General features: G+C 55.6%; 7 protein-coding genes across 7 annotated transcripts; 3 read left to right on the top strand and 4 right to left on the bottom strand.

Moving 5' to 3' along the window:
• Nucleotides 1-8: 8 nt before the first annotated feature.
• CDEST_02290 (Putative NmrA-like domain, NAD(P)-binding domain superfamily) lies at nucleotides 9-1,257 on the bottom strand. The gene is made up of 2 exons (XM_062918449.1): nucleotides 1,066-1,257; nucleotides 9-978 (listed from the first exon to the last, which is right to left on the bottom strand). The coding sequence occupies exons 1-2, from the start codon at nucleotides 1,099-1,101 to the stop codon at nucleotides 109-111; spliced, it is 906 nt and encodes a 301-aa protein (XP_062774500.1). The 5' UTR covers nucleotides 1,102-1,257; the 3' UTR covers nucleotides 9-108.
• A 1,425-nt stretch (nucleotides 1,258-2,682) lies between these two features.
• On the top strand, nucleotides 2,683-4,753 carry CDEST_02289 (Putative cytochrome P450). Its single transcript, XM_062918448.1, has 3 exons — nucleotides 2,683-3,354; nucleotides 3,432-3,987; nucleotides 4,064-4,753. The coding sequence occupies exons 1-3, from the start codon at nucleotides 2,794-2,796 to the stop codon at nucleotides 4,483-4,485; spliced, it is 1,539 nt and encodes a 512-aa protein (XP_062774499.1). The 5' UTR covers nucleotides 2,683-2,793; the 3' UTR covers nucleotides 4,486-4,753.
• Nucleotides 4,754-5,800: 1,047 nt separating this feature from the next.
• Nucleotides 5,801-8,519, top strand: CDEST_02288 (Putative asparagine synthase, rossmann-like alpha/beta/alpha sandwich, nucleophile aminohydrolase). Its single transcript, XM_062918447.1, has 4 exons — nucleotides 5,801-6,210; nucleotides 6,268-6,836; nucleotides 6,893-7,151; nucleotides 7,255-8,519. Exons 1-4 carry the CDS (start codon nucleotides 6,024-6,026, stop codon nucleotides 8,394-8,396), a joined length of 2,157 nt encoding a protein of 718 aa, XP_062774498.1. The 5' UTR covers nucleotides 5,801-6,023; the 3' UTR covers nucleotides 8,397-8,519.
• Nucleotides 8,520-9,026: 507 nt separating this feature from the next.
• On the bottom strand, nucleotides 9,027-9,698 carry CDEST_02287 (uncharacterized protein; the record flags this gene model as incomplete). The annotated part of the gene is made up of 3 exons (XM_062918446.1): nucleotides 9,027-9,338; nucleotides 9,409-9,429; nucleotides 9,591-9,698. The coding sequence occupies 3 exons, from the start codon at nucleotides 9,696-9,698 to the stop codon at nucleotides 9,027-9,029; spliced, it is 441 nt and encodes a 146-aa protein (XP_062774497.1).
• A 211-nt stretch (nucleotides 9,699-9,909) lies between these two features.
• CDEST_02286 (uncharacterized protein) lies at nucleotides 9,910-10,275 on the bottom strand (the record flags this gene model as incomplete). Its single annotated transcript, XM_062918445.1, has 1 exon — nucleotides 9,910-10,275. The coding sequence occupies one exon, from the start codon at nucleotides 10,273-10,275 to the stop codon at nucleotides 9,910-9,912; it is 366 nt and encodes a 121-aa protein (XP_062774496.1).
• Nucleotides 10,276-12,578: 2,303 nt separating this feature from the next.
• On the bottom strand, nucleotides 12,579-15,405 carry CDEST_02285 (Putative major facilitator superfamily, MFS transporter superfamily). The gene is made up of 5 exons (XM_062918444.1): nucleotides 14,774-15,405; nucleotides 14,645-14,668; nucleotides 13,186-14,578; nucleotides 13,008-13,102; nucleotides 12,579-12,956 (listed from the first exon to the last, which is right to left on the bottom strand). Exons 1-5 carry the CDS (start codon nucleotides 15,184-15,186, stop codon nucleotides 12,929-12,931), a joined length of 1,953 nt encoding a protein of 650 aa, XP_062774495.1. The 5' UTR covers nucleotides 15,187-15,405; the 3' UTR covers nucleotides 12,579-12,928.
• A 1,289-nt stretch (nucleotides 15,406-16,694) lies between these two features.
• CDEST_02284 (Putative alpha/beta hydrolase-1, peptidase S33 tripeptidyl aminopeptidase-like protein) lies at nucleotides 16,695-19,117 on the top strand (the record flags this gene model as incomplete). Its single annotated transcript, XM_062918443.1, has 8 exons — nucleotides 16,695-16,931; nucleotides 17,029-17,100; nucleotides 17,170-17,283; nucleotides 17,358-17,432; nucleotides 17,496-17,523; nucleotides 17,601-18,593; nucleotides 18,713-18,849; nucleotides 18,950-19,117. 8 exons carry the CDS (start codon nucleotides 16,695-16,697, stop codon nucleotides 19,115-19,117), a joined length of 1,824 nt encoding a protein of 607 aa, XP_062774494.1.
• Nucleotides 19,118-19,143: the final 26 nt, after the last annotated feature.

The raw sequence follows: 19,143 nt of genomic DNA, 5'->3' as shown, positions 1-19,143 counted from the left end.
ACAGGGGGAAGAGAAGGATGTATATTAAGACTAGTTAGACTAGTAAGACTAGTTGAAGTTGAAACCCCAGCACTTTCTGCCTTTGGAGACGGCCTAACCAGGTTCAAATCACCCTTTGATGGCGTTGCGGATTATCTTCTCCAGCCCCTCCCTGCCTATGGGCTCGATGCCGAGCAGCTCGTTGTCGGTCTCGGGGAAGTACCCGGCCTCGGTGCCTATGAAGGCGCGGTTGATGAACATCTCGACCACCTCCTCGCTGTGGTCGCCCGCGTTCCACCTCTCGTGCGCGATCCTCTCGAGGTCCTCCGTCCTGGAATGCCTGATCTCCCACTCACCGCTAGGGTCGACGGCCTTGGCGATCTCGACAATCTCGTTCTGCGTCGTCTCCACGCTGCTGATCTTCACGGGACGGTTCGCCGTCTCGTCGAGGTGCGTGAGGATGCCGATCACGGCCTGCCCGATGTGAGGCATCGTGGTGGCGTTGAACTTGACGTCCCCGCCGTCTTTGATGTGCGCCTTCTTGCCCCTGACGTCGACCAGGAAGTCCAGCGCGTATCCGGGCGCCAGGAAGGAGACGTTCATGATGATGGTGTACGAAAATGAGGGCCGCTGGGCCACCTTCTCGTCGAGGTACTTGCGAATGGCAATCTTGGGCTGGTAGATGGGGATGCTGGCGAGCTTGGGGTTCTTGGTGTCGTTCCCGTACTCGGAAGGGATCATCCGCCGCACGCCGGCGTTGAAGGCGGCGTCGACCACGTTCTTCTGGATATGAATCGCGTCGAACGCCAAGGCGGACACGAGGGCGTCTTGCCCCCGAAGAGCGTCTTCCAGGCTGGGGACTGACTCGTAGTCGACCTTCTTCACTGCGACGCCGGCGGGGAACTCGTGGCGAGACCCTTTGCGGGTGAGGACGGTAAGCTGGAAGCGACCCGACTGCAGCAGGACCTGGAGCAACACCTTGCCCAAGAAGCCGTTTGCCTGGAAGTGAAGCTCTGGTCAGTCTCGGACTCTCTTTACCCTAATCCCGCCGCCGTGGAGTGGGATAGGAGTCATAGGACGACTTACGCCCGCAAGTGCAACGGTCCTAATTGGGGCTGACATGACGAGTGCCTGGTCAAGGACGGCAAAACGGCAGCTAGAAGAGAGGTAGAGTGGTTAGGGGTATTGGGGGGGGGGGGGGGGCTGTGGAAGATGGCTTCTTGAGAAGAAGAGGGACTGAAAGTACGGGGATAGGGATGCAATACCCAAGCGCAGCAACCATATTTAACATCGGTGAAGCAGGAAGCCCTTCAGGGCCGCACTCTTCGACTTATTCTACAAGTATTGATAAATATTGATACTGTCATGCCTGACTTGTCATCTCGATATGCATCCATCCTCCATCCCGGGATCAGGCGCACAGCCCGTAAGCAGCCAGCCCACAGTTTAGACTCTGCTGGGATAGCCTGTCCTGTCAGCTGTCCAGCTGCAGGTACTATACAGATTTGCGTGTTTGGAAATCTCTCGCAATGCCAATACCCGTTGTGGCAGAAAAGTCAGCGCAAACTCTCGGGGCAGTCGTCACCTTGGGCCGCAGATCCCAGGTAGATCAAGGGAGGGAGGTGCCTGGCGATGAGTGGCATTCAAGATGGATCCATGTTGCAGCCAGCACATCAGGATACCATAAGGAGGCCAGGGATTGTGTGGCATTTCACAGGCCATTTGCGAAGCTGTAAGTCTGATCGTACCGAAAGCTGGTCTGTGATGTTACATGGTGCATATACGATTGGCTGAGACTCCAGGCCACAGTTCACTTCAACGAGGATGGCCCAAAAGTTCTGCTCACGTCGACATTGTTTATCCCTGCTCTCAGCTTCACTGACGCCTCGAGAAACTTTGCGGCGCCGACATACTCTTCACCTTGGGAAAGCCACCGCAACCTGTTTTTCAATGCCAGATACTCAGCGGCTCCCCGAGTGGGCGACGTCCAGGTGGTTTGAAGGTTGACGGACAGGTTTTTTCTTTTGCGAGTTTTTTTTATTCTAAGTTTTCATTCCTTAGAAGGACATCTCCAAAGCAGTTACAGGCGACGATAAAACATTTGCCATGTTCGTCGTTGTGTTAAACTATTCGTGATTGATAGTCCAGATGACTGTCAGGTCGGATCCGTGGGTGTGGACGAGATGAGACGGCCATCGAGCTTCGGCGGGGGTTGAAGGTGCCCTTGGCACAAACTCTGCTGCAAGAGGTTCAGTCAACGGATCTTCGTATGAATACGCCACGCAAGCATTTTCTCCAAGTCGACCCATGAAAGCATGTTTCAGCTGCCATCCCAGCTCGCTCCCCATCAACCCGGCTGGTAGGAATTCGGGACGGGGTCCGACGGTGATGGGACTAGGTTCCTGACAAGTCCGGATTCGGCTTCGGGCTCGGCTGAACGCTTGCTTAACTTTTTATGGATCCCAATTGACGGGCTGATCATCGGCGAAATCATCCTTTTTTTCTCCCACCAAACTCAAGCAGCATCCAAGGCCTGATCAACCAAAGGTAGTTTAGCAGGAACAGCCGCTGGGATGCAAGACGACATGGGGGGGCCCAAATATCTACATGTAATCCACCTTGGTGGGTACATTGATATAGGATCGTATACAAGGACGAGGAGGTGAGAAGATGATGTGTTTGCAACTATAAAATACCCCGGATCCTCAGGCGCCGGGGTTTCGTCATGAAAGCCCGGTTGAAAGGCCTTAACGAACAGCTTCCGTGTAAAAAAGAAGGGGAACGCATCGAATTCAACTTCGAACGCCGGAAGCCATGATCGTCCCTATCCTGACGCTTTTTGCGTCTCTAGCAACCGTTGTGTATTCTCTATACATCATCATCTCCACGCACATCCTCCGCCACCGCATGAAGAGAGAGTACGGCACCCTGCCTCCCAAGAAACTGCCTCAAAAGGACCCCATATTCGGCACCGATGTCGTCCTTCAGAACTTGGCCGCCGCCAAGAAGTTCGGCTTCCTTGCCCTGCTGAAGAAGCGCCACACGGAGCAAGGCCAGACCTTCACCACGAACACCTACCTGAGGACCACGATCAACACCTGCGACCCCAAGCTGATCCAGACTGTGCTCTCCAACCAGTTTGAGGACTTTGGCATGGGTCCTCTGAGGAGGAAGAGTGCCTCGCCTCTCCTGGGCAGAGGCATCTTCACCACCGACAACGAGATCTGGGCCCATCAGCGAGCCTTGATCCGACCTAGTTTCATCCGGGCCCAAGTAACGGACTTTAGCATCTTCGAAACCCACGTGGACCAGCTCATCCAGCTCATTGCCCGTGAGAACTACACGGTTGACTTGCAACAACTGTTTTTTCGCATGGTTAGTTGCTTTCTTGGTTGGAAATCTGCCTTGAGCAACCGAGTGAGTTACTGATGATATTGTGATATTCTTTTTAGGTACTGGACTCAAACAGCGAATATCTCTTTGGAGAGTCGGTTGGCTTGATGTCGGATCACGCCTCCGATTCCGCGCACACCTTCCATCACGCGCTGGATTACGCCCAACAGGGGACCATCCTCCGACTCCGCCTCGGCAACTTGATGTTCGCCCACCGCGACGCCAAGTTCAGAGACGCTTGCGACATCGTCCACGCGTACGCCGACAAGTTCGTCAAGCAGGCGCTCGAGTTCCGTGCGCGGGAAAAGCTGCACCCGACGGAGAAGCAGCAGCAGCAGCAGCAGCAGGACGAGTACTCGCGGAAAAAGTACGTCTTCCTCAACGAGCTGGCCAAGGATACCGACAACCCCATCATGCTGCGCGACCAGATCGTCAACATGCTGCTGGCGGCAAGGGACACGACCGCGGGCCTCCTCGCCTTCACCTTCTTCATGCTGGCCCGCAAGCCCGAGGTGTGGAAGAAGCTCAGGACGGACGTGCTGGAGCACTACACCGAGCCCCTGACCTACGACGCCGTTATGCAAATGACATACCTCCGTTACGTACTGCAGGAAAGTAAGTTTTTGTGTTTCTAACCAAGTCTTACCAATCTTGCCATTTTCTTGCTCCGTCTTGCTAACGACACGGTAAGCGCTTCGCCTGTTCCCTCCCATCGCCACCAACAGCCGCATGGCCAACAAAGACTGCGTCGTCCCGGTGGGCGGCGGCCCCGATGGCCGCTCGCCAATGTTCGTCGCCAAGAACAACGTCGTGACCTACAGCACCTTTGTCATGCACCGTCGCCCGGAGCTCTTTGGGCCCGACGCGGAGGAGTTCATCCCCGAGCGCTGGGAGACCCTGAGACCGGGCTGGGAGTATCTGCCCTTCAACGGCGGGCCTCGCGTCTGCCCGGGACAGAAGTTTGCCCTGACCGAATCGTCATACACCGTTGCAAGATTGCTCCACGCCTTTTCGAGTATTGAGAGCCTGGACTCGTCTGACTGGCGCGAGCAACTCACCTTGTCCTTGACCCTGAACAACGGGGTCAAGGTGCGGCTTCATCCGGAGGCTTAGGGGGCCCGAGTGGCCGTGAAGATGCTGGTGAAAAAGGTGGGGTCTTCTCATGGGATTTTGTTCGTTCCGTCGTCAACTCCCATTACATAGTACATAGCACAAGACATATCATGAAACTACAAGTTGTCCAACGCCAAGAGGTATGGCCAGTGGGAGGGAGGACACGCTTGTGACCGCAAGCTCTCTACATCTCCTGCATATAGTGACATGGCATCCAACGAAGTTGAGCGGGCCCTCTTTCAAATGTGAATCCTTGGTACTCATGCCGTCGAAAAGTTTACCACGGAAGGCGTTATTAGGCAAGTTCCACACTAAGGCTATACGAGGGGCAATGCAGTTAATCAATTTCAATGTGACGTATCCCTTATGCAGCAAAAAGCTGTCTGCAGATCATTAAACTGCTAGTTATAGTCTAGAAGGTGTTGGAAGAAGACCAGGGCGGATCTGCAACCCTATAGAAGTACGGGAGCAGCAGGGGTTAACTCAGACTCAGGAACAGTCCAACCTTATAGGTCTTGTCAACATTCACCGCCTTCTGAAGCAGAGCGCCTGCCCATCATCTAGATGACACGACAGGGCCTAGCGGCCTCGAGCGATGGTTTCTTGGGCTGCTTGGCTCTCTCCACTTACACACATCGTCTCATCTACTTGCTGCTAGTTCCCTGACCGGTGGTTGTCGTTCGATGCCTAGCTAGTCCTCCAACTCAACTGGAGCAACACATCGTGGGGTCGTACCGTTCGGAGACTGATTGCCAAAGACAGTCGTCTCTTGCAGGTGCCAAGACGCCACCGGGAGCACGGCTAACCACGGCCACGGAGTCTGGTCCCTGCGAAGTCTAAATCCTCTGAAGTCACCACCCTGCCAGGGAATTCAACCTTTTCACCAGCCGGATCGAGTCAGTTGATCCAAGCGGACGCTGCGGCAAGACTCATCAACTCCCCGGCATCCCGCGGACGCTCGGTTGCTTCAACAGTGGACACTGAGCTGGAATAGAGTTTGGGCATCATTCTCAACTACCCATCCCAGCTAACCCGGAACACGGAATCAAGTGCCCCCTGTATCTCGTTCCACCAAAAGACTCGCTTGTACGTAAACCCATTGTCTTCCCGGGCTTGCCCCGGACCTCGCGAGTGCGGTATTTACATAAAGAGACAGGTGCCACCTTACATCTGCAACTGTATTATGTGGACGGTTACATTCAACTGGCCAGAGGCACGGCCAGAGTCTAAACGCTCGGTTAGATGGAGGAATGCATTACAAATGTGACTAAGCGGCAAAAGTCTGTTCCAATTCGCCCCGAATTCGTCCTGCATGTAACACTCGTAGGGGGCTTAACGGATGGACTATACTTTGCCCATGGATGGACGCAACCGCCTCGAACTCTAACGCATCTGCCCGCACCAAGGTGTCGTCCATCCCCAAAAGGACAGCTGATGATGTCTCAAAACCGGAGTAAATCGTAGCAGGTGCCCTCCCACCGGTGACTAGTTTCTCCCACCCTTGATTGTGCACATCGAGCTCTTTGCAGGATATCGCTATGTGTGGAATAACAGCGACGATCCAGCTAAGACGGGAGAGGGGCTCTCACTCCCTCAACGGTCACGGGCAAGACAGTTTGCAGAAGCACGACACTCTACGCAAGCAGCTAGCGGAGAGCCTTGCAAGCATTGCACACAGAGGCCCAGATGCCGAGGGCATTTGGATCAGTGAGGATGGGGGCATTGGTGAGCCGACTTGAGCCGGAGGGAACGCTTATATATATCTGACATGTTCACCTCTAGCTCTCGGACATCGCCGTCTCGCCATCAATGATCTCACGCCGGATGGCGTGCAACCCATGCACAGCGACGATGGGAAGATTCACGCAGTAGTCAACGGTGAGATCTATGACCACGACGCCATTCGCAAGCGCTGCATCCGGGAGCACGGATACAAGTTCAAGGGCCACTGCGACAGTGAAGTCCTGGTTGCTCTCTACAAAATCCACGGGGCCCCCCAGTTCCTAGATCATCTCCGGGGCGAGTTCTCGTTTGTCATTTTCGATGAGACCGACGGGCGCGTGATCACGGCGCGCGATCGCTTCGGCATCAAGCCCATGTTCTGGACCATCACCGGCGAGCGAGACAGCCCGGAGAGACGCTTGCTTCTGACCTCGGAGGTCAAAGGGTTTCTGCCGCTGGGCTGGGAGCCCGAGTGGAATGTCGAAGGCCTCATCAGCGGCTCCTCTCTCTGTGCCGAAAGCACGGTGTTCAAAGACGTGTGGAAACTGAACCCTGGTACGTGGATGGAGATCTCCCGAGACGGCGAAATCAAGCACCACCAATACTGGGACCCTCAGTATAAAGACAAGGTATGGAAACGGCGCAAGACGAGAAACTGTCGCTGTCTTTTATTGACACCAGCCAGCGCGAGGTGGAAACACGGACCGTGGACGAGATCGTTCGGGAAGTCAGAGAACGGATGGTGGAAGCTGTGAGACTTCGGTTCCGCGCCGACGTGCCCGTGGGAATCTATCTATCCGGAGGCATCGATTCCTCAGTCGTTGCCGGTATCGTGACCAAGCTTGTGCGGGAGGAGGGCGTTATGCTGGGCAACCAGGACGCAACGAAGCGCATCTCGTGCTTCAGTATTCAGTTTCCCGAGGGCTCAGGGTTCAATGAAGCGGGTATGTTCTTTCTGCTCAAGGCTTTCGAACCTATTCACCCTGAAGCCTCCCCCTCTGAATCGGATTTTCATGCTATGGAAGTAACTGACAATTGCATTCCAAGATATCGCCGAGCGCACAGCAAACTGGCTTGGTGTCCAGATTCTCAAAAAAGACATGAATGAAGAGGAGTTGGCCAAGAACTTTGCCGACTGCGTCTACCACAACGAGCAGCACCATTTCGACCTCAACTCGGTGGGCAAATTCTGTCTTTCCACACTGCCCCGACAACACGGTGTCCCGGTCGTCCTCACAGGAGAGGGCGCCGATGAACACTTTGCAGGATATCCGTTCCTCCTGCCGGACTTCCTCCTCGAGCCGGACTATGCCTGGCCCGATTCTGCACTGGCGAAAAACAACAGCATGCGGGAGGGCATGCAGAAGGAGATGACGGACGACATCAAGAACATGTTCAGAACAGTAGGCATGTTCGACCATCACTGGGAGAAGACGCCGCCGTCGACTCCGCACCTCGAGATCGCCAATAACGCCCTCAAGTGGCAGCCGCACTGGGAGCTGTTCGCGCCATGGGTCCGAGAGACCTACGGCCAGACCGACATGAGAGAGATCGTTGCCAGGACCATGTCGCCAGAGGTCCTCGAGAACGTGCGGGAGAAGTGGCACGCGCTGCACTCCTCGCTGTACATCTACACTCGCGGGCCGCTGGCCAACATGATCCTGACCTGTCTGGGCGACCGCACCGAGATGGCGCACAGCATCGAGGCCCGGCCCCCCTTCCTGGACCACCACCTGGTGGAGTACATCAACAACCTGCCGCCCAGCCTCAAGATCGCGTACAACCAGACGGAGGGCCAGACGAACGGGACGGGGTCGAGCATGTGGTGGAAGAACCTCAGCTCGGCCCGCCAAGCGCTGAGCGAGAAGTGGGTTCTCAAGGAGGCCGGCAGGCCCTTCATCACGCAGGAGCTCTACGAGAGGCGAAAGCACCCTTACTCGGCCCCTGTCAAGTGGCCCCGGGGAGGCCCTCTTCACCGAATGTTCACCGAGCTGCTGACCGAGGCGTCTGTGGCCAAATTGGGATTCATAGACTGGGGCGACGTTGAGGGTTGGCTGGGGAAGGGGTTCGGCGAAGACGCCGATCCGAATGCCTTCAGGAAATTGGTGATAGTTGGATGTTGGGCCGTTTTGGGCGAGAGATTCAAGGTCAAGACGGCCGTCAAGGCGGAGGGATCCGGGTTTGCATAGCATAGGGGACGATGTTTTGGAGAAGATCAAGTTAGGTTCATGCCGTAGAGAGTAAGTATGGGCTGGGACTCACGTGTAATAGTAAACCTCCAATCCAAGCCAAGAAGAGTTGAGCACTGAGTATAGTTGTTTCACCAAAAGGAGCAATCCTTTTGAGTAGCAACATTGTATAGTTTGCAGTGATTTCAAGACATGCCAAAAGCCGACACTTATCGTCGCATTGCGTTCCAGATCAAATATTATCACTCAATCGATGTGCCGGAGAACAAACAAGATAGTTTCACAATGCCAGCGAAGCTTTGCTTTTTTTGGATGTTAAACCCTTTAAATGCTGATACGTACAGTATATAAGCTCAGAAGTATCTACATATGATATGGTACAGGTGAAAAGTGAGTCGACTGGTGCTAATCAACTCCGAAAGGCCGGAGCTGACAGACCAGCATGGTAAGGAGTGTGGTGAATAATATAAAATCCAAGTCGTGTCCCGCCCGAAACCATAGTCCCGCGAACACCAACTGACGATCAAAGTCGGCAAAGAATCCCGGCGAAAGGGCCCATCACCAACAGTCGGAAGGGCCTCCCGATGAGCTCTCGGTTACTCGAGGTCGAGTTCGAGGTCGGTGGCAGACTTAGTAGCCCTTGTAGCCGCCCTTGTTGTCCTTGTCGTTGTTCTTCTTGTCGTCCTTGTTGTCGTTCTTCTTGTCGTCCTCGCACTTGCCCTTGAGGTTGCGCTTGCACTTCTTGTTCTTCTTGTCGTTGTCCGAGTCAGAGTCGGAGCAGTCGCCCTTGCTGTTGCGCTTGCACTTCTTGTTCTTGTTCTTCTTCTTGTGGTCGTTGTCCGAGTCGGAGTCGGAGTCGGTGCAGTTGCCCTTCTTGTTGGTGCGCTTGCACTTCTTCTTGCTGTTGCGCTGCTCGAGGGCGTTGACGGAGCCAGTGAAGGCCTGAGGAAAGAGAGAGGAATGGTTAGTTTGTTGGTGACGATGGAAATCAGTGCAGGAGATTGGAACTCACCGAGATACCCTCGCCACGGGTCTGTTGGTGAGGGATGTAAGTCAGCCATCAGTTCCCCAAAAGAATACCTATCATTGATTGCCCCAAGGCAAGATCTGGAGTTTCACTCACGGCAAGGTCGGCAGAGCGCTGTGAAAGAGTTAGCTGATGCAGTCGTTATACTTGGAGTTGGAGCAGCTCACCTCGACGAGGTCGGCCTCAAGGGGCTCGGCGACGGGAGCAGCCAGGGCGGCGACGGCGAAGAAAGCCATGCCGAGGGTGGCAACCTGACCGAAAGTGGGGATATGCATTTTGATGGTTGGAAGGGGGGGTTGAAAGATGGTTTGGAGATGCAAAAGTTTGAAAGAGTGTGGAATTGGAAGCGAGTGATGTTGTTGGAGTGATTGTGATCTTGAGAGTGAGTGTGTGATGATGAGAGAAGGAAAAGTCGGTTGATGAAGGGAAGCAGAAGGAGTTATTTATACAAGATCTTTCCGGTCTTCCCATCTATGCGAATCTCTCTCATCGACTATCAAACATCTCCAACTTTGCATATAGGCTGGTCCCCGACCAGAGCTTGGGTGCCAAATCGCGTGGTGTGGCTTGAAGAGAGTCCAGCCCGAGCCCAAACTCGCTCACGCTCTTCCATTGAGGCTCGAGAGTGAGCTCGGCCATGGGACTACGATGCGGTATAAGCTGAACGGCCGTGTCACGGAGACTATCTAGCGGAACCCGAGCTCTTGGTACGGCATCCAAGGCGCTAAAGAACAGCCGCGCCGTGGCCAAGAGCGAAGCCAGGCCATCCGATGATTCGGTAGCCGCTGATCTCTCGGAGACGCGGTGGTTGGGGCTAGAACCCATGCGCCAGTGAGAGATCGGGATCTTCATCTAGCAAAGTCGAGATGAAGGAGATGTCCAGCCCAAGAATAACAAACGCTTGTAATTATCAAGGTTCTAGCCAAGCCATTCTGTTTCTTCCCCGGTTTGTCTATGTTTCGAGGCTAGTATCCAAGAGCCAAATGTTGGAGATGGTTCGCTAGGAGAACCTAGAACCCCGGATGATAGCACCCCAACAAGGGGTTCCTTCATAGGCGAAGATACCGCTGATGACTCACTCTTGTACGACAACCATCTTTTTCCGGGGATCACAGATCGCAAGTATATGTTCAGTTAACCTTTTAGCTCGAGGTCCATCGTAGATCTCCCTACACGTTGGATTTGGGAACCGGGCTGCAATGCAGGACTATCATTGCCGCCGAGGCATTGGGTGAAAGTCCTCGGGCCCAACAACCCCATCTGAGAACCAGGCCAGCTCGATGGTCGTACCGTCAGTTGAGCGTCTCAGCAGCCGGATTTGGATTCGGTGGCGCGTCTGAGCAAACGCGGGGTGGCGCCCAAACAAACATGTCCCTGGCGCTTCTCCCCAACTTAGCACGGCTGCTAGTCCGGCTTCGTCGCGGCGCCGCTGCCGGGATCCCCGCCACGGGTTGTTTCACCAAGCAGCCAAGCAGAATATTAGGCCCGGAGCAAACCGCGCGTTGGCGCTCTTCGTTCGAAGCTTGGACAACCCCCAGAGCATGCACGGGTAGCCAGGAAAGAAGCTTAATGGAAAAAACAATGGGCTGTTAACCTTAAAGAGTCCGGAGGCCCCTTTTTGGTGTTTTGCGGCCGAGCAGACTTGGCACACGTCAACGAGTGTGCAAGAAAGGGGTCGTGCAGTGTAAAGCAAGCGAGAATTGTTGCAGTGGCTTGGAAGTAGCATCGAGGACAACGTTGAATGCAGTGAATGTGTTTATTTTGAGAACTAGTTTACCGAGACATGTGGCTAAGGCAGTCCGGTCCCCTAAATGCATCGAGCACATGGGTTGGTGTGTGAATCAATACTAATCATGATCACTGGCATTATTCCACAAGGGGGCCTCCCTTTGACTACGACTTGCGGAGGTAGATACAGTTCTGCTGCCCTAGACCTAGGTAGACTCTTCACGCCAGGCCAGGTATAGCTAAGACCGTGTATCAACCTTTAGTCGTTTTAACGCATAGGACATGATCAAAACATAGCGGCCATCAGTTCGCTTGTTATACCACGGAGTGTGCTCGAAACGGCACAGTCATGACAAATGGGATGCAGTTTTAAGACACCTGAACGTGGTTTTATTTTCAGGAATAGGTAATGGAAGCTGTGTCTGTTTTTGCCCGTGCCCCCCTTTGATGACGGAGATGTAATTACCCTGCTGGCCAGTCATTCACAGTACGCAAAACAACTAATCGCCATAGCAATCCTAGGTATATTTGCATCCGCTGCGCTGAGCCGCGAGCCTCCATCTTCGTCCTGATCGTCACAGCTTCAGCCATCTGGTGACGGCGTTGTGCCGTAAGCCATGGGTGTCGCGGTCGAATAACAGTCTCTTATCTTTCCATGGTTCCAGGCAACGAGCTGAATTTCTTGAATCGAGGTCTCAAAAGCGGCCTGACGAGTCAAGATGCTCATCCACCGAGATGGATCTAGCGGCTACTGCCTATTTACAGTCACTGAATGGGTATAATCCACCATCAACTCACCTCACCGGCTTTGGCTTTCTCATAGACAGATCGGGGACATTCCGCCATCTCCAGGCATCAGTGAGAGGATCGATGGCAAGTTCGCTGCCAGCTCCGGGTATACGCATCAGCCAGGGGGCTTTCTCGATCGTCGTGCACACCTGATGGTTAAGGTCACCCTCAAGAAGGTCTCAACACCGCCCCCAACGTTCATGTAGTTGAGCCGGCCAGCTGGTCCAGAGAACGTTCACTCAGGCCCGGCACCGCCTCCACACCTGATCTGCATATGGTTCTGATGCGAAGCAAGTCCGAAAACGGCATAACGAACAAGAGAACTCCAATCTTGGAGCTCACCGAGTATCCCCAGCCCAGGTACCGCCGTCTTCCCCACCTTGTCTTCTCTCCATGTGCCATTCGTGCGAGACAAGGATGACCCAGCTGTCGTGCCGAGGCCGAGGGCGAGACTGTCATCACCTACAATTGTGACGACACGGTTCAAAGTCTGGCTGAAAAATTGAAAGTAAACCGCGGCGCTGCACGGGCGGAAAAGAGGAAACCGGCCAAATTTGCTCGGTTATCATATTCAGTTGATAGTGAATGTCAGTCATTTGTCTGATGTACTTGCCATAGATTCGATTTAGTCATACCCGGGTATCAATCTAAGTTAATGTCCTGACATGTTCACCTTTTCCTTCGCTACATCTGGGTTTGGTTGGTATATTTTCGATCGTCATGGCAATGTGTCAGAGACCTGGTCATGACACAGCAGCATGTACACCAACATCACCCACTTGATAACAGGGCGATGCGCTCAAAGAGACCGCTAAGGACAGCCATATGACTGGAAAGCCAAGCCGCTATCTATCACAGCGTTGGAAGTATTGAACGCCTTGTAAATCCCTACAAGTCTATTTGGGATGAGAACCACACAAGTTACTCATCTCGTCCCGGATACCCCTAAATCTAGAGCCTCTTGAAGCAAACCGATGGGTTTCCCATTTCAAGTTTCGACAATATTGTTCCGGTCACTTTCAGTTGGTCAGCAATATATACGGCAAAGGCGTCTTTGGAGCACTTACGGCAACGTATAATTCGGGAGAAGCCAGACCAGAATGACACCGGGGGTTGATGCTCCAACGGCAGTGTAGACCATGTACTTCATCACATCCGTGAACTGTCCAGTCGTGAAATCAGCATCCCAGGTCTGTTTTGGGGGGGCGAGAAGAGGAGATGAAAGAGATGTTACACAGAGCATACCGCGTGGTTGATGGCGTTTCTCTCCGGAGTGCCCCATGCCGGGGCTGTGCCGACAATCGAGTTGAACAAGGAGTCAACGAGTTGGGAAGAAGCCCCGGCCCCGAGATATCGATACAGCGCAGGCTTGAACGTGTTGGAGTAGATGGCCCCGGCAACGCAGCCGCCGATGCTGCTTCCGAGCACGGCGAAACAGATGACGAGGGCGGTGACCTGGGGCATCTCGCGGTGCGGCACGACGATCTGCGCGGGCACGAGGATCGACAGCTGCATGAAGCCGGAGCCCAGGCCCTGGATGACCTGGACGATGAAGATCTCGGCGACCGAGTTCTCGGCGCCGCGCAGCCGGAGCATGACGCCGTACCCGATGAAGCGGACCGTCGCTCCCGAGACGAGCAACCACTTGTACCGCCGGGTGTACGCCATGGCGAGCCCGCCGGTGATGGCCGTCACGCACTGCATGACGCCGTGCGTGTACTGGAAGAAGGTGGCGTCGCGGGCGGTGAACCCGCGGGCCACCGTGGCCCACGAGTAGAGGTATGTGTGCGTGCTGGAGAAGCCGACGGAGTCGCTGGCGATGAGGAAGAGGCAGAGAGCGATGGTCCGGTTGCGGAAATAGTGCGGCGGCAGGATCGGGTTCCTCGCGGCGAACTTCTCGTAAAAGGGCAGGGCGGCGAGGACGAGCCCCCCAATGACGACTAGGACGACGGTGTACGGCGTCCCCCAGCTGTTGCCGCCGGAGGAGCTGTTCGCCGCCAGGGTCAAGGGTACCAAGACCATGGCGAAGCCTGCGCACAGTAGGAGCGAGCCGCCCAGGTCGATCTGGGAGCAGAAGCCGTGGAGGGTCGTCTTCTTCTTTCTGGGGACGAGGCCCCTGTTCTTGGCCCTCCTCTGGTAGTAGAGCAGCGTTGAGATGATGACGGCCGAGCTGATGGGCATGAGGATGGCGTACATGCCGATGCCCCAGCGCCAGCCGATGCCGCCGGGCCTGACGACGTCGTCGACGATGAAGCCGGCGGCCCACGGGGTGATGAGGAAGGGGAAGAAGAGGAAGCTGATGGCGAAGCCGCGCCAGCGGGCGGTGGTGATGTCGGCGACGATGATGTCGTTCATGATGTTGGTGCCGGACTGGCCGATGGCGTAGAAGATGGCGCCCGCCGCGTAGGCGTTGAAGGAGGCGGACGAGGCCATGAGGACGTAGCCCAGGACGTAGAAGGACATGGCGACGATGTAGGCCTCGCCGCGCCCGACGACGTTGGACAGCTTGGCGATGAGCGGCTTGACGACGGCGAAGACGATGGCTGTTGCGGTGCTGAGCGTTGCCAGCCTGGAGAGCGCCGAGAAGGACGAGGTGGCGTAGTTGTTGTAGATGCTGACGGTTGTGTTGTCGATCTCGCTGTTCGACGGTCAGAACTGAGGGAGTTGTCACGGGTCGAGGATCTGGTTGGCGTGTGTGACTTACTAGATGATCATGACCAGAGCAAGACTAACCCCTTGACTATCAGCAACTCGGTTTTACGCTCTCTCTCTCCTTCTCAACAGCCTCAAGGGAGGGGGGTTATGAAAGTGATTCGATCATGAACCGACCTACCCAAGGATCACCAGCCATCTGCCCTTTCTACCCCATAGGGCTTGCGCTGCCTCGATTTTGCCAACACCGGACTCGAAGACCTCGGAGTCAGAGTCAGAGGACTTCCTTAGGTCGTCATGTTCGCCATCTTCGTCAAGTTCGCGAGGCTTCTTGTCAGCCAGCTCGACATCCACGGGGTCTCTGATCAAGGCGATACTGTCGTGGTCTATCGCGTCTGAAGAGGCCAAATCGAGAGAAGACGGAGCCCTCGAGTAGACATGACTCTGAAACGACGTGAAAACCCCCATGTTGCGGTTGTTCTCGTCTTGGGGCGTTGCCGTCTTGGCCAAGAGACTGGTGCGTTCGTTGTCGTTGTTGCCGTCCTCCTCGTCGTCGTCGTCTGCCTCGGACGAACGAGCTATGGACCGACTCATGATGAGCTTGAGTCTTGACCAAGGAGACGCTCGGGCGGCTTTAATTCAGTCTCGAGTCATTGCCGCCCACTGGGCGACGCAATCAACCTGGCTAAGGTTACACTCGAGACGACTACCAGCGAAAGTAAGTTTCTTACAGCACAACACAATACAGCATAGCACAGCACAGCACAGCACAGCACAGCACAGCACAGCATAACACAGTACAGTAGAGTACAGTACAGCGCAGGAGAGTTCAAGAAAGAGTAACGCACGGATGTCGCCTACAAGAGGGTGGGACTTATAAGATGAATGAGAAGATGCGGGCGGAAGTGTCCTCCCGCCGCAGCCGTTTGTCTTCCGGCCTGCGAGAAATCCCGCGCCCGCGCGCGCGCGCGCGGGGTTGCGAAGGAGGGAGCAGAAGAGCCTATCACGTTGTCGACATTGTCATCCTCCTCGCGTCGTTGGTAGTCGTGTGATAGGGCTCGCTGATAGCATCCCGCCGCTGCTTCAACGGCTCTTAATCTCTTAATGGCTGGCGTTATCTGTCCATCGTCCCATTTTTCGATAAATTGGGATTAACCTTCTGCCCTCCCGTCAAAAGGTTGCTTGGGCCGGACCTGCCCGCTTTGAGGGCATCTTGGAGGAGAGGGGAGGGGGGAGGGGCTCAGTTGACCAAAACTCTTGTTGAGGAAGACTTCATTACAATGACAGTGGCAGACTGGTGATATGTCTTGTGTTTATAACCCGGATGCACGGGATGGACCCTGAATTCCCTTGCTCCACCGCGGCCAGAGTGACCCACGAAAGCAAGGCCCTGTTTCGGCATCGAACGCCGGCCGGCCGGCCGGCCGGGGACACGCTTGTGATGGGGGCAGACCGGCCCGTTGAGATTCGTCAGGTATCGGCTCCAGACCAGCTCAACCAAACATTGTTTCCTTGTTTCCTTGCTGCCAAACTGAATCGTCAACCGAGTCTGATCATTTTTTCTTTCTTAAAATGAAACCGATAACAGCAACAGCAACAGCAAACGTGGCCTGATGGAATGCGAGTAACTGACACGGGCACACGCGCCCTTCAAACTCTTTTCCATCTAGCAACTCTCACAACCAGATGAAAAAAAAATAGAGGAAAAAAGGAAAATGCTATTTGAAGGAATTCCAGGGTTCCAGCACTGGCCTCCCCCCCTCCCTTCCCTTCCTTATCTTCCGACACCTTTCCCACCCGCATTGGATCAAAAGCCAAGAGGGACGAAGGATGCGCTAGACCTGATCCAGTCGACACCTGCTGTGTTCCCTATGCTTACTCGCAATGTTTCTTCTAGCTGCTTAGCCATGAGTCGGCGATCTGGAACAAGGGACGACCCCCCCCCCCCCCCCCTACGGACTTGTGATCAGCTGGTCTAAAATGCGTACGGCTTAGACTGTCGTTTCCCCTTCTCCCTTTCTTTCCTTCTCGCCTTGGCCCTCAAGACCGTATCATTAAAAGCACACTGGCATATTCCTTTTATACATGAAGTAGTAGAAGACATGAACAGCGAGAAGAAGACGCCGGGGTTCTTGGGGCCCAAAGAGATCGAGACCAGCGGCGGTCCGAGGGCAAAGGGCAGAGCGGCCGTCACCGCCGCCGCCCTGTCGGTTCTGGCGCTGACGGCGCTTATCAGAGGGAATTTTCTGTCCGCGCCGCCATGGTCCTTCTCCAGGCACAACGACCATCACTTCGGAGTTCCTGGACAAGGCAGTTCGACTGAATGGAGCTGGTCAAGCGTAAGGGGAGACCCCTCCTAGTCCCCCCCCCCCCCCGGAGGGAGGAGGAACACCTTGGGTGTTAAGTCTTCGATGCTGACACAAGGTGTAACAACAGATCAAGCCAAGCAGGACCCTTAAGTGGCACAGCTGCTTCGAGGACGGGGGTTACGACTGCGCTAGACTGGATGTTAGTGCACACACACAACACGCGCGCCCTCGCGAGTGTGACTGCAGCGTCTAACAGGTTCTTCTGCAGGTTCCCATGGACTGGCAGCAGCCGCGGGATGACCACCGAGTTGTCCTCGCCATCGTCAGGATCCGCGCCACCGACACGTCCGATTACAGAGGGCCGGTCATCTTTAACCCCGGTGTAAGCGGCAACGCCAGCACGAAACAGCATATTCCCCGATTATGGTTTTCGAGACACTGACAAGTAAACTGTAGGGCCCTGGCGGCTCTGGGGTTTGGTCAATGAGAAACCATGGCCGGATGCTGCACGAGATCGTCGGCACAAACCATGTGAGTCTTTGTCTCATATCAGAATCCCCAGCAGAGATGCAGATGCTGATGGAATGAACATAGGATCTCATCAGCTTTGACCCGCGAGGTGGTAAGTTCGACCGACGTGGTTTACGGCACCGGAATTCTTTTCCTCGTAGTCTTACTTTGATTAACTGCCCCCGACAGTCGGCGCATCCATCCCGAGACTCGAGTGCTGGTCCTCGCCGCAACAGGGCCAGAGCTGGGAACTACAGGATCCTGGCATCCTCGACTCCCACGAGGGCATCCTCGGCGAGCTCTTCACCCGGGCGGCCGCGTACTCACAGGCCTGCGAGAGGGCCATGAGACCCTCGGGCATCCTGGAGCACATCGGCACCACCTCCGCCGCCAGGGACATGCTCGAGATCGTGCACCAGACGGGCAACGACAAGCTCAGGTACTGGGGCTTCAGCTACGGCACTATCCTCGGCGGCGTCTTCGCCGCCATGTACCCGGACAAGGTGGACCGTCTCGTCAGCGACGGCAACGTCGACTACCGGGAGTGGTTCAACTACGCCCACATCAACTTTGTCCGCGACACGGACAAGGTGCTCTTCGCCTTTTACGACTTCTGCCACCGCGCCGGGCCTGAGAGGTGCGCCTTCCACGCGCCGACGCCCGAGGCCGTCATGCAGAGGTTCGGTGAGCTGCTGTCCGGGCTCAAGACGCATCCCGTCATCTTCCCCGCCACGGACGACGACGACGACGCCGACGACAACGGGCCCGAGCTGCCGCTGCTGGTGACCTACTCCAAGGTCATGCGCCTCCTGTCGTCGACGCTGTACCAGCCGCAGGACAAATTCGAGACCTTCTCCAGGATCATCGCCGCCCTCGAGCGGCGTGACGGCCGGCCGTTCTACGAGTACTACCACCCGCGGGGCAAACCCGCCTCGGCCCCGGTCTGCTCCACGCAGCCGATCTCGCCCCTAGAACCCCTTCCGGGGATCATCGAGGGCACCGAGGACGCGTTCCCGGTCATCATGTGCGCCGACCACCCGGCCGTACTCAACCTGACTCTCGAGGAGGTGCAACGCGAGGCCGAGACTCTTATGGAGCTCAGCCCTGCCACGGGAGCACTCGCCGTGCCGTATCATATGACGTGCAACCAGCGCACGACGCGGCCGCGCTGGCGATTCGACGGTAGGTATCATACACATCCGGGGCATCCGTTATCCGTAGCAGGGAGAGAGAGCTCCATCTCCGTCGTGAAACTTGCTGTGTTTTTCGCTGACTCGCCGGTTTGTGTCCCCCCCTTCCAGGACCCTTCGAGGGCAAGACGGACCACCCGATCCTGTTCATCGCCAACCGGGCCGACAACATCACGCCGCTCCTCAGCGCGCGCAACAACTCGGCCGGCTTCCCCGGGTCGGCTATTCTGGTGCAGAACTCGTACGGCGTAAGGATGACTGACTCCTCGTGTCCCGACGGGAACTTAACCCCCGCGTTCAAGACGAGGCTGGCTGACGTGTTCTTTTCTTCTTTTTTTCTTCCTGCAGCACACATCGCTTGCCGCGCCCTCCAAGTGCACGAGACAGTACATCAACGCCTACTTCCAGAATGGAACGCTTCCGCCGGCTGGGACGGAGTGCGAGGGCGACTCTCAACCATTTGGCCCGAGAGTCGGGCCTGAAGTTCGCGTCTACCATAACCCTTTGTATCTGTGATTTAGAGGTTCAGAGTATCATTGGAA

Source organism: Colletotrichum destructivum, chromosome 2 (genome assembly GCF_034447905.1).
Source record: "Colletotrichum destructivum chromosome 2, complete sequence".
In the NCBI taxonomy this organism is placed as follows: domain Eukaryota; kingdom Fungi; phylum Ascomycota; class Sordariomycetes; order Glomerellales; family Glomerellaceae; genus Colletotrichum; species Colletotrichum destructivum.
The sequence above is the reverse complement of the archived record's forward strand: the minus strand, read 5'-3'. Positions and strand labels throughout refer to the sequence as shown.

What these genes read in the sequence shown, in the direction of transcription:
- CDEST_02288 (XM_062918447.1), top strand. Translation starts at nt 6,024, where the DNA reads ATGTGTGGAATAACAGCGACGATCCAGCTAAGACGGGAGAGGGGCTCT. An exon ending in CAGTGAGGATGGGGGCATTG is followed by an intron (nt 6,211 to 6,267) that starts GTGAGCCGACTT and finishes GTTCACCTCTAG; the next exon opens with CTCTCGGACATCGCCGTCTC. An exon ending in CTCAGGGTTCAATGAAGCGG is followed by an intron (nt 7,152 to 7,254) that starts GTATGTTCTTTC and finishes TTGCATTCCAAG; the next exon opens with ATATCGCCGAGCGCACAGCA.
- CDEST_02285 (XM_062918444.1), bottom strand. Translation starts at nt 15,186, where the DNA reads ATGAGTCGGTCCATAGCTCGTTCGTCCGAGGCAGACGACGACGACGAG. An exon ending in AGATGGCTGGTGATCCTTGG is followed by an intron (nt 14,669 to 14,773) that starts GTAGGTCGGTTC and finishes TCAAGGGGTTAG; the next exon opens with TCTTGCTCTGGTCATGATCA. An exon ending in GCTCTGGTCATGATCATCTA is followed by an intron (nt 14,579 to 14,644) that starts GTAAGTCACACA and finishes ACCGTCGAACAG; the next exon opens with CGAGATCGACAACACAACCG.
- CDEST_02290 (XM_062918449.1), bottom strand. Translation starts at nt 1,101, where the DNA reads ATGTCAGCCCCAATTAGGACCGTTGCACTTGCGGGC. An exon ending in GGACCGTTGCACTTGCGGGC is followed by an intron (nt 979 to 1,065) that starts GTAAGTCGTCCT and finishes CTTCACTTCCAG; the next exon opens with GCAAACGGCTTCTTGGGCAA.
- CDEST_02289 (XM_062918448.1), top strand. Translation starts at nt 2,794, where the DNA reads ATGATCGTCCCTATCCTGACGCTTTTTGCGTCTCTAGCAACCGTTGTG. An exon ending in AACAACTGTTTTTTCGCATG is followed by an intron (nt 3,355 to 3,431) that starts GTTAGTTGCTTT and finishes TATTCTTTTTAG; the next exon opens with GTACTGGACTCAAACAGCGA. An exon ending in CCGTTACGTACTGCAGGAAA is followed by an intron (nt 3,988 to 4,063) that starts GTAAGTTTTTGT and finishes CGACACGGTAAG; the next exon opens with CGCTTCGCCTGTTCCCTCCC.